The sequence below is a fragment of the Peromyscus californicus genome, unplaced genomic scaffold, assembly GCF_007827085.1.
Source record: "Peromyscus californicus insignis strain IS unplaced genomic scaffold, ASM782708v3 Scaffold_5__1_contigs__length_169319896, whole genome shotgun sequence".
Lineage (NCBI taxonomy): Eukaryota > Metazoa > Chordata > Mammalia > Rodentia > Cricetidae > Peromyscus > Peromyscus californicus.
In genome coordinates, this window is record NW_026294573.1 from 145476482 (window position 1) to 145489483 (window position 13002).

General features: G+C 40.3%; 1 protein-coding gene across 10 annotated transcripts in view; it reads right to left on the minus strand.

Annotated features, from left to right (window-relative positions):
* Nucleotides 1-13002, minus strand: part of Asph (aspartate beta-hydroxylase) — a 226473-nt gene that overhangs the window by 167411 nt on the left and 46060 nt on the right. For 2 of the 10 annotated variants that reach the window (XM_052716099.1, XM_052716098.1), the window contains one exon: nt 1466-1507. The exons of 7 other annotated variants lie outside the window; for them this stretch is intronic. In XM_052716099.1, coding sequence (XP_052572059.1) covers nt 1466-1507 — 42 coding nt within the window. Of the gene's footprint in view, nt 1-1465; nt 1508-7570; nt 8607-13002 lie in introns of those variants that run through there. One more of the 10 variants, XM_052716097.1, reaches the window with a different exon arrangement.

Genomic DNA, 13002 nt, shown 5'->3' on the forward strand with positions numbered 1-13002 from the left:
CCCTGTTAATTTATGGAAGACCATACAAGCCAATGTACATGTCCTCCAGGCATTTATGGAGAGAGTGGGATGAAATAGAAAGTACATTAAATACTGCTCACATTAAATACTGCTTTCACAATACTTTTTAAAGTTTAACTGAGCAGTTAGCAAAGCTCACATTTCAATGCCTGCTTTCATCAGGAAATTATGCAAGGTTCTTGCTATATACGCAGCATTTAAGCAGTCACAAATAAAATGAAAGATCTAAATAATAAAATGTGAAAGATATCTGCCCTAACAAATTTATCTAAAATTCATATAATACAAAAAGGCATTCAAGGTGAACTCTGGATGTGTGGTGCTCACAAAAGACATGACCTCTTCAGACAGTCTATCTGGAGTTTCCATTAACAAAAATTTCATTGACTCTGTAAAAATACAGCTTGAAATTCATACAGAACCACCTGGAGGTCTGCATCTCACTTCATAGGCAACAGAAAATGCCCACACGCTGCTATAAGGCCTTACTTTGGACTGCATTTTTTTTAAATTAAACCTTTAATTTTTGAGAGATCAGGAGGTAAAATTATATTTTACTGGCAATTTAGTTTAACATTGCTTACATGAGAATAAAATGACAAAAATTATTTTCTTCTTGGGAGTTATTTTGGTGAGATACAGGCTAAAAGCTAAAATTTCCTCATCTTCATCCTCATTTGAAAACGTAAATTTAAAATCCTGCATATCCCATAGCAAAAGTCTTATATATCAATGACCAAAAGATTACAAGTATGCCAAGCACTTGCAGGCAGAAACTGTTCAAATATTTAAAAAACAAAACAAAACCATGCATGTCTTCCATGCCCTTTCTTCTTAAAGAACATCAGGGTTTACAAGTAAGGATATACAGGCAGTAATGATGCAATGTTAGTCTACATATAATAGTACACAGATATAGTAATTTTAATGCATTAGAATATCAAACACAGCAAATTCTACACCAATAACTCAGTGCTCTACGTTATAAACCTAACTTTTAGTATTAGATCACACTATCTTTTATTGTGTTTTAGGACAGTATCCTCGTAGCCTAAGAAGAAATTAAATCAATAGCTGATGGATTCATCATTGTACATTAATTTTAAAAATTCAGATCATGAAAGATTTTAGGAAGCAAGGTAAAATGTGCATATATAAATTTAATAGGCGCATTCCAACAAATGTAGTCAGCTATTTTGATAAACTCTTAATCTACAGGCTATTAGAAAGATCTGATAACATGAAAAGGAAATTAATTACATTGCTAGCTAGCTAGAGAAAGCAAAGTCTTCAATTTAGTCTTCAAAAAGCTGTTCATAACACAGAACGCCCAAATCAAAAAGCGATATTATTAACTGTGGCTGCATTTCCATCAGGAATGTCATGCACCATCAAGCATGAAGTTGATTCACTAGAGGCTGGTTGAAGAAATAGAAAACAATACCTTTAGCCTTAGTTTTCCTCTTGGCTAACCCACCAGGTCCTTCTGTTGGTATTTACAAGATAAAAAGAGGTTAGGAAGACAAAATGTTGAGGAAATTAAAAATCAGTACCTATAAATTAGTTTAAACTGATGTTTCTATGAAACAAATTAAAGTACTTATATCTACCATTCAGAGGACAGTAAACACACATCAGTCATAAAAACAGTCTTAAGAGGAAGGAATTATAACTAACCTATGGACCAGATAGCATCCTAACTGCAAAGGTTGAGACTCCTTTGGCTTTGCCACTGCCATGGCTCTCTCTGCAGGCAGAAGACTTCTCAAGGCACAGATGACCCATTCCCCTATGGCATCACCACTGCTATCCACAAGAGCTATTCTGGTACAACTTTAATCTTTGAACAAGCATTGTTTTTCTCTATCATTTCAAATTTAATGTTTTAAAGTTACATAAGCAAACAATACATTATTATGTGAGTCATATTAACTTGTTACTCTAAAATCTTTACAATCGTTTTATACTTTCACTCTTGGAAAATCAGTTATGATAATGGGTTTCTTTTTTTTTTTTTTTTTTTTTTTTTGGTTTTTCGAGACAGGGTTTCTCTGTGTAGCTTTGCGCCTTTCCTGGAACTCGCTTTGGAGACCAGGCTGGCCTCGAACTCACAGAGATCCGCCTGGCTCTGCCTCCCCAGTGCTGGGATTAAAGGCGTGCGCCACCACCGCCCGGCTGATAATGGGTTTCTTTTTAACCCTGTAACAAACATCAATACTATATGCTTTCAGCATACTCTCTTCCAACAGGAATGTACTTACATCTCAATTGATTTTCCTTTTCTATTTCCCACTCACATAAATGTTATTTTATATGCACATGTTGGCAAGCTTTCTGAAGTGGTATATCAAGTAGGAGACACAGTTCTTAACCATGGGAGGGGGAGGTTTTTACAACTGATTACCCAACAGCTAAGTCAGGGAAGTATCAAGCAGAAGCCCCTAAACCATGCGATTTACCCATACTCCACACTACAGTATCCATCCTGTTTCCTCCAAACTCCAACCACTCCATGTCTGGAATGAGGTGTTCTTATGTTGGTTTTGTTGTTCACTCCCTCCATTCTTAACTTCCTCCCCTTTCTCTGCTTGTAGTCAACTGTGTCCATCACATGAGATAGCCCAGCTGAGAATGGTCATTGTTCTGGAGAGGGGAAATCTGAGGATACCATGCCATTGGCTTCAATCAGGAGAAAAAGGATGAATGGAGGGAGGGAGAGAGGAATGGAAGAAGGGAAAGAAGGAGGGAGGGAAGAAGAGACGAAGAGAGGGAGGGAGGAGTGATTAGCTAACTGCTCTCTGTGGCTGTGGCTGTCACACAGAGGAGACCTGACTGATAGCAGCAGCAGAGAACAGTTCCTTTCCAAAGGCAGAACTTGATTCTTTTAAACATAATCAATAACAGTGTACCACTACAACAAATACTGCCAAGGAGCACTTCTTAACAAGTTTAGTTAATTCAGAATAAACACTAAACCTACTTCTGTAACACTAACCTTTACATACGTGAACACTTTCTAATGTATAAAAGGACGATAGATAGCATCTATAGTCTAGGACTGTAGCTGCCCTCTTCCAATGCTGCATACTGTTTCCACAGCAGCACAGGCTCCCACTAAAATGTAAGGGGGCAGTGGGGGACGACCAGACAATCTACTCCCCAAACCCACTCATTAGAGCCCAAATGAGCTACACTGATGAAATGCCAGAGTTAAATCTTAATCACCAACAATCCAGAATGCTGGATTGGTGTCAGGGTAGTAAAACCTTAAGAAAAACACTCCACTTAAAACTTTAGATCTGGTGAAAGGCCTCAAAGCAAAAGAACCATCCAAGTGCAACCACATACATTTCTAGACATCCATTTAAACGACTTTTTCTGAGCTACACACACACACACACACACACACACACACACACACACACACACACACACACACGCACACACACACACACACAAGCCTGTGACTTCGGAGGGATTTTTTTTAGATGAAAAGATTAGGACAACTATCATACTTTGTTTCTAGAGAAAATGTTGGTTCCTGTCACCTGAGCCTCTTGAGGTTGAGTTTTCTAGAAAAGGCAATGGCACTAAGAAAGAAAAGCAACCTCAAGACCCAGCTTGTTCAGGAGCGTCTCCCCAATGCATCAGGAAAAGGGATGCAACAGGCGATTCCAGAGACTAGAAGGAGACAAGGAACAGTGTGAAGTGTTTGGCTGAATCTGTGTGCTGTGAAGATGGGAGGTAAGCAGGAAAGGCTGAGCTACTGGGGCAGACTAAGGAAAGGCTCCGGTTTGGAACCAACCAGCCAGCGTACCACAGAACGGCTGAAGGAGAAGCAATGGCTAGAAAGAAATTCTATGATGGGAAGAAATGTTAATGACAGGTTGGAGTACTATGAGCCTGGAAGGCTGGAGAGCTTGGATGATGGTTACAACACTAGTATAGGAAGTAGAGGTAAGCAACAAGGCCGCAGATCAGCAGTTCCCGGACTCTGGCTGGTACTGCCTGAGGCTGCTGTGGACTCAGGTGTGAAACATCAACAAACACACCTGCTTTTCTCTTTTTACTACCAAGGTCAGTGCCCCCAGGGACAAAGAGAATTCTATGAAACAATAAAGGCTTTGATAACAATGCCATTTATTATAGTGTAAGCAGTTTCCAAGCACTGTTGAGAAAATTCTATCAGAGCAGGAAAGAAAACCTCTTGCTACTCTTAGTCCATCTGGATGTCATTTAAGGAAGTCAAATGGAAACATTAAGAGAATGTAAAACAAAACAAAACAAAAACAAAAAGTGGTCCACATTGCTCCCTCCCCCCCAACCCCCACCCCAGTCATAAGTCTGTGTCTGTCGTTTAAGGTGACTGTCATTAACTCATCTAATAACTGGGAATTCTTGAACAGAAATTTGAAAAAAAAAAAAGTCTTACGTTCTTCACTTAGAACCTGCCCAACTTACCCTCTTTTGGCAACTGCCAGAGGCATTACTACAAACACATTTTCAAAATGTAATGTCTGCTATGACATTAAAATGTGTCAACGATGAAGCCAACAGTTGGATCCATGGTTTTACCACATGCAGAAAACAGGACTTTAGAAGGCTGGCTCTATTAAGACATCCAAGTAGCTCCTTCAGACTCCAGGTACCTGTTCTTCCCACTGAGGTCACCTGATCATTCCCACTGTCCCTGAAGAGACTGATCAGTGTGAGTCTCAGATTCTCACCTTCCCCCTTGCTACACAGAACACTTCCCAATTTGCAATACGCAAAACCAGAGTTTTGCAGTATGATCTAATGGATCAGTAGATAGGACTGCCCAACTTCTGTCTTGGAGAAATGCGTGCAGAGACTTTGCACATGTTTCTTCCTTAAGACCTGGAATGACACTACTCAAGAAATCTGCCAGTGAAGAAAGTAGTAACCTCACCAACTCAGTACAATGGGTGAAAGCGGGGAATGAAGACACACAGCTAAATGACGGACAGAGGCAACGTAAGCAGACCAGCAGCACACTGGTGAGTGAGTGAGAAGACCACCTGAGGACCTGTGTCATTAGCATTGCCAAGTCACTGAGAAAATTTCAAAATGCCATTTCTTTGGGGGGGGGGGGGGATACAAAAAAACTTTCATTATTATTTCTATTTTGAAAAGAAGAACCTTCAGTGTTTTTAGTACACAATGGAAACACCCAAGGCTCCTCCACATTAGCCATGGGACTAACATCAGCAAGTGATATGATTTGAAATAATGGATGCCACATGTTGGACTCAGCAATGAAGTGTCAAATAGAGCCAAAGACCCACCTGCTAGGTCCAAGTAGTCCTCAATCTAGCTGGTAAATACCTGAGGGTATGGCAAGCAAATATAAAACAAATATGGCATGCTGGTCCTACCAACCAATGCCATGAACATAGGGTCACTGAATTCCTTGTTCAGTGTTCCAATATGCATCATGACTAAAGGAAATTCCACAGCTCACTCCACAGACAGCTTGTTTTACATTTTATAGGGGCTGTGAATACCAATCCGCACGAGGCACTGCTCAGCAATGAGGTCAACAGCAGGACTGTGCCTCTATCTGTTTCTGGGGTTCTTCAAAGTTGCCAATATTCAAAGGGCTGAGGAAACAGTGTAGTCAGAATAACTAAGGATAGATACAAGCCAATCAGGGTCCAAACACAGAAAAGACTTATCTTACATGTCTGGATGGAGCTGTGCAAGGCAGGGGGCCATTTGTAGAGAGAAAGACTCAGGCTAGCACTCCATTCCACGTGGCTTCTGCAGCAGGATCCACACAGCAGCACACTGCCAGCCAGGCTTCTGCGTTAGTCAAGTCAGCTCCTAGCAAACTCCCCTGCAGGTGCTCCCTCCCATCACTCCCATTCCAAGGGAGGGAAGAGCCCTGCCGAAAGCAGCCAAAGGACAACAGGGGAATCTCCAGGCCCCTCCCTGCCCCTGCCCCCCAGGAACAAGCACTCTGGAGCCCATGCTACATGGACTGCACAGCAGAAGCCAGTGTTTTTAGGTGATCAAAACTGAAAAAGCAGAGTGAATATAGTAATTTACAACTCTGTAACTAAATAAACACTCAAATATACAGAATACAAAGATGCCTTTCGAAGTAAGCCCATAAGTTTAAGGTATGAACTAAGACAATATCTCATGAAACAAAATTATAAAGTAAAGCCTTAGACAATCACAACTTAGATACATGTAATCAACAACACTTGAGAAGTTGTTTTCTTTACACCACATTTTTGCCAATAATTTTATTCTTTATCATACACACACTCAAAGAGCCCTAGATACAAGTTGAAGGAAGTCACAGAAGTAAGGGGTTCATCAGCTACCTGTATTTTATCATCAGTGAAAGCTTCTCAAATGGAATGATTAAAGGTGGTATTAAATTGTCAAGAAGTTACCATGTCACACACTTGTTTTACAATTGAGTAATTGGGCATAATTAATTTCTGTACATAAAATGTGCATTAGTATCATGACAATACAAAACCTGATGAGAAATTAATTACAAACACTTTTAACACAGAAATTTAATTATTCACTTCTGACTAAAACACCATAACATAGTTAGTAGTCATTACACAAGAACAAAATTGCTTTGAAAAACAATTCTCAGCAATATGAATCAGTGACTTTTATTAAGTGTAGGACCTAAAATGGTGAATTTAAAACTAATAACCTTTATTTCACAATGTTCAAATTCAAAGTGGATTAAGACGTGTTCTTGAGAAAGATTATCAAAGAATACTCCTTTTACTGCTTCGTTGAAGGTTAACTGAAGTGCTTGTATACCAAATGCTTCTGACCAAGGCCACACTAACATAGTAAAATGTACTGCTTGAACACAAGAATGAGAAAAACTAGTCTTAACAACCATTTAAGCTTTGAGAAATCACGGTCCATGAATGGCACATGTAACCACATATAAATGTAGATATGGTTAGGAGAGAGCAAATCTCTGTGTTGATTCCAGGAACTAACTTTAGACAGCATTTCATAACCATGAAAATAAAAGGTGCCACATTATCCCCAGAACAAATGGGTGAGCTACTTACTTGAAAGTAAATATATAAAAACAAAGAATATTTGAAAATGATACTTAAATCAAATTGTCTGAAACACCAGTGTATTCTAGTTTAAAATGCATGAGGACCCAACTCTGAGCCAAATTTTAGAGATTCCCAGAGGGAGCTAAACATCCTGACTGTCCCTCCAAAAGCAGCAAGAGTGAATACCTCAGGTGGCACTCTATTCCAGTCACAAGGGAGGTCACTGGGAAACTAAGGAAGTCGTTTCCAGCAGTGGATCCATATGCAGCTAATTAACTGCTTCTGTATTAATGAAGCAAACAGTTTTCAAAAGCTAAGTCAATGTTACTGCTACGTTCTTAGTGGGAAAAATATTCCTCTTGAAAATGAATGACCACTTCAATAAATTTAATTTATAAATCTAAGCATTATATTATACCTAACCCTGAAATCAACAGCTAATAAGTTAATGAAAGGAAAAAATGGAAAAAGACTAATTCAGGATAGATAGTTTTAATATGTACAACATAATGTAAGACGCACATTCACACTTCCCCTTTTTATAATAGGCCTACCTAAAAAAAATTAAAAATACCTTCTCTGGATGTATATTTGAAAATGAAATTTAAAACAAATTCTGATTTCAGAAATAGACATATTCAGACCTGTTAGTATCTAAATTCAGAAACTTCACTACCCTAAGGCAAAAACATGGGATTATTTTCAAATTATATCAAAAGCACCATTAATACAGAACTTTAATAAGTTTGTAGGAACTTATATCACAAGTCAATGAACTTAAACAAATTACAGATTAAAATGTACCAGCTTCTTAACGAGCCCATCACCATACATACAGCAGGCAAGTTAAAGATCAACAGAGAAGCATTTAACGTTGTTAGTCATGCCAGGAATAGTTTGAGCATCACTCCCCTTAGAATTACCATTTGAGTGTTAGGAAGACAGGCGTCAAGGGTTAACTACAACACAATTCCCAGTTCAGTTTAGTGAATACAGAAGTGGAAATCAAATGATACAGAAACCAATTATGCTAAGAACATCACTTCCAGTGCACTCTGTGAACAGCTACAGGCATGAGGAAAAGCCACCTCCTTCCTAGGCATGGAAGGAGCCAAGCGAGGGTCTAGCTAAGTGGCTGGACTGGGCAGGATCACATGGTTGACACTTATCATGAAGTCACAACTGCCCCACATGTTGAGCCCTGCATAAGCAAAGAGAGAGGAGGAGGCTGCTCCATTCGACAACCCAGTGCCTTTATTCCCTGAAGTTACTGATTATGCAAATCCAAAATGACACAGGTCTTTCCCTGAACCCCTTCATTCTGCGACGTACCATCAACACCATCTGTAGCGTCGCTTTCCTCTTCTTCTTCTTCTAGCATTTCAAAAGGAGTCATTATATCATAGAGAAATGAGAGGAAACCATAAAACCAATCTGAACTTTCCTCGGCTAAAATATTAAGGACTTCCTCAAGAGAATCAATATTTTCATTACTGCCATCTTTGGTCAGGCCTACATAAGAATAAAGGAAGAGAGAAAGAGAAAACGAGAAGACCAGTTAGGAGGAAAAGGTTAAGCTTAGGCAGCGCGATCTTAAAAGGGAGGTGCATCGTGGTCACAGGTTTACGGAAAGGTAATGTAGAAAATAAAGAAATCAGTTAAGAAGCACACTTCGAGTCTCCATCCACCCCACCAACCTCACGCTCCTCCCAGCTCCTCAGTTTTGCCTCTTTCCCACTAGAGCCTCAGGTGTCAAAACTGGTAAAATGTGTCACCAAACTCTGTACACAGCGATAGAAAGAGTGAACAGAACTACCAGAGAACAAACCTCCAAACTGCTCAGTGATGAACCAGAGCTGATCATCCACCCTGGAGTAAACAGTAGGTGTTCTGAGCAAGCAAGCCACCAGGATTAGAGTCTGCAGCATCTCAGCTGGGCATCCAGACACTCAAACATGTAATGCACATCAAACTCCTACACTGGTTAGTGGAACAGCACTCTTACCACTGACTCACGGCCCTCTAAGTCTGCTCAATGGTTAAAAGCAGCAGCTAATCATCCTCTCTGCCTGCCTCTAGGACCTCTGCGGAGGGCTCTGGCAGCCAGCCGCAGCAGCGGGACATCCCTAACTGCTCTTCCCCGCTTACTGCAGACTCCTGGTGTCTGCTGTTTTCTAAGCACTGCGGCCAAACAGGGCCCCGAATAGAAGAAATCAATCTGTAAGTCATCATGTTTTTCTCCAGCAGGGAAATGGCCAGGGGAAGGGAAAGACGCTTGAGCTATCAAATCAGTGCACTACACATTGAACAGCCCAGCAATTTGAGGAAGAAGAGCAAATGGCAGTTCCAACAGGAAGAGTATGAACCTCAGAACCTCGGGGCCTTTGTAACCAAAGTCTGGTCATTTCAGGCTTTACAACACACTATTTCTCCATGCAGCCCAACTACTAGTTAGACAGACTGACACACAGGAGATAACAGAACGCTAGCTAGCTGAAGTCAGAAAGATTACAGTGAACATCTCTGCATCTGTCAACAGAAGAACCAGACCCTGTCAGTTTCCGGGGGGTGGGGGTGGGGACACACAAATTGCAGCTGGTAGTTAATTTGACAAGCTCCGGGTGGTTTTCATGGAACTTAAGCCTCCAATAGCTATGAACAAAGATCTTCATTTCCACCCAAGAACTGTGAGAAAGACTCTTCTCCCCAACTGAAATACTACCACTGTATATTTAGAGAAAAAACTGTTTTATTTTGTTTTCCAATGTGCTCTAAGTGCTTCACATTACTACATATAAAATAGGAAACTTCTGTGCTTCAGTATGGCAGGTGGAACTGAGCAACAGATATGTGGACAGTGACCCAAACAGTTTGTAGTTGTGTGGATGGTGTATGTGCATGTATATGCTTGTGTGCATATGTGGTAGTCTGAAGAGTATGTCAAGCATCTTCTTCATGACTTGGTACTGAGCCTGGGAGGCCTTGAGGTTCAGTGATTTTGCGCTGGATGTGAGAGTCCAGGCAGGTTCAGAGGGACCCAGCACAGGGTCTCTCACGAAACAAGGAGACCACCGACTAGGTTAGAGGAGCTGGACAGCAAACCCTGAGGGATTTTCCTGTTTCCACCTCCTGATGAGGAATGAGCTTCTGCACCTGTAAGGATCCAAACTCAGGTCGTCATGTTTGTGCATAAGGTTTACCAACTAATCCATCTCAAAGCTCTGTATCTATAGTTCTTAGAAGAGGAATATACCAATATGAAGAGAAAAAACTATTCTGGGGCATGTCATTTTTCTGAACCTAAGAGTCACCCCAAACCAACAGTAGGGTGAGTGCATTAAATGCTAGGTGAGTTCCATGCTCCTCACTATGGCCTCACATCTCTTTCCAGTCTACACTTAGCACTTGCACAAGGGACTGCTTCCCTTGGCGCTGCACCACACCTGCCATGGGTCAGCTAGGTGCTGGCTGTTGGACGAAGGGCAGGTGTGCACCCTCGAGTGAGGGTGCTGTAAGAAGTTTCCTTCAGCACTAAGTCCTGGGACCATTTACTATTGACAGTATGTGGGAAATACTTTTTTTTTTTGAGATTAAGATACAATTACATGATTTTTCCCTTCCCTGTCTTCCCTCCAAGCCCTCCCATTGCTGCCCCACCCTCTTGCTGTCTTTCAAATTCACTGCCTCTTTTTAATTGTTGTTGCATATATGTGTGTATGTTAAGTTTCATTAAGAAACTGAAACCAAAATCATTTGCATTTCAAACAATTTGGCCCCAACAATAGGAAATTATAATTTCCTATTTCCAAAGGCAGGATTTGTACATTTTCAAAGTATATCAGGAGACTGAGAATTAGTAAAATCAGTAACAGCTTAAAATGTGAAAAGAAAGCAACATGTATATTTCCACAAATTGGTATGATTTAGATTTAGACTTCAAATGGCAGGGGCAAGGGGGAGGGAATGTAGGAAATAAATGTCAAGTCTGTGGAAGTTTATCACATACATTTCTGTGCCTCTTTGCAACGTCAGCCCTCCTCCCTCCCTCCCTAACCTTGGCTTCCTGCGTTAATCTAACTATCCCAACAGGAAGGAAAGCAAGCTTAGTCTCTTAGCAATGCCTGCTCTGTAACCGCTCCCCCATCACACAGAGCATCTCAACACTGGACCCCAGGTTCTGTCTTTGTAGACACCTGCAAGGCACTGCAGCACTGCTGAGCTTTAGTTCCCTCGTGTGAGAAAAGAACCCGAGTCATCCAGGTCAAGCAGAGCTAAAGCTGTACTGGTGCAGAGAAGCACCTCGCAATGCATGGAGACAGTAACAATGGGCCTGGGGGTCATCTTTATTAAGTCATAAGCCAAGCAAGGGCTGAGACCTGTACAGAGCACAGCTTCAGTAGGAGGTCTCCCACACTGGGCTCTACCTCCTGGCACACTTGCCTAGAAACCAACAGCTGCTCACACTGTTTCTGTCGACCTACACATGGCAATTCCCAGTGTTAAAGTTAACTAACATCTTAAAGTGGTTAAAAAAAAAAAAAAACAGCTTAGAATACCTCTGAGAATCCAAAACAAGTTGATTGTCTAGTTATAACTCTGTCATGGATTTGTCATTTTGGGTGGTGAGTAAGTACACAAACGTATAGCCATTAGTGAAAGTGTAAAATCCCATGTGAAGCCACACAGTTTCCATTCCAAACGACTTTCCTAACTGTACGGAAGTCCACTGAGGCAGTATACACTTTGGGTCTATAATTTCAGTGTGTGTGTGTGTGTGTGTATGTGTGTGTTTATATGCAATTTTTATATCAATCCAAAACACACTCAAGTTATTAATATTAAAAAAATACAACAGGATTCCTATGACATTAGCTTTTAAAAGCTTCATTATTCAGAATTCATTTAAAGTAGTATCTTGGAACAATAAAACCACTTAAAGCAAAAAAATTCCATCACCCACACATATTACATTGTACATGATTTTATTTCACATGCCTAAAACTATGGTCACCTGAGAATTTAATGTATGTACTGAAACTCTGATTTAAATATAAAATGATGCCATTAAGATTAAATCGAGAGCTATCCTGAAAACTGTACAGTGGGCGTGCCACTGTAAACAGCAAACACTACCTGCCGCTATGCATGGAGAAGAAAACACAGCGGGCAGGGCTGAGGCACAAGCTGGCTTACAGCTGACCACAACTAAAACTTTCACATTTAGAATTGTTGTAAAAGGAAGTGATATCTGACTCCAAAAGCTGCTGAACTGCTCCACGCCTTCCCATGTCTTCAAGATCAGAAATACGCTCAACAGTTAGGCCAGCAGGCTATTAAACTTAGTACATATACAATATCAGGTCACAGCTACTGTTCTGCTAAATAATTTGATATGAAGCTTTAGTGCATATTGCTTCATACTAAGAAAAAGGAAATGAGCTACTTAAAACCAGAAATAACAGGCTATATTACACAAAAATCTGCATATTCAAATCAGCACTATCCTTTCTAGTAAGACAGTGTTTTAAAACAATGAGGAAATACCAATCTTTATTTTTAAGAAACACCTAGCTGGTAATGTAATTACAAAGAAGCCCAAGACTGCCAAAGAAAGGAAACCGTGATTGAAGACCACTAGTTCATATTTTAATGCAAAATTTTAAATATGAATAGGACATTAAAGATATTTATTGCCATGGTTTTATTTCAAAATTAGCTTATGCCAGACGAGAAATATATATTTTCATCTATGGTCATATTCTGCTGAGCATGCTGCCCCATGTGGTCTCACTATGGAAGTTAAGCCAAGCTGGCCCTTATCAGTATCTCAATGGAGAAACTGACATCGGAAAGTCAGAATAAATTATGTCAAATGATGCTTTTAAAAAATCTGTTCCTCATTTGAAAA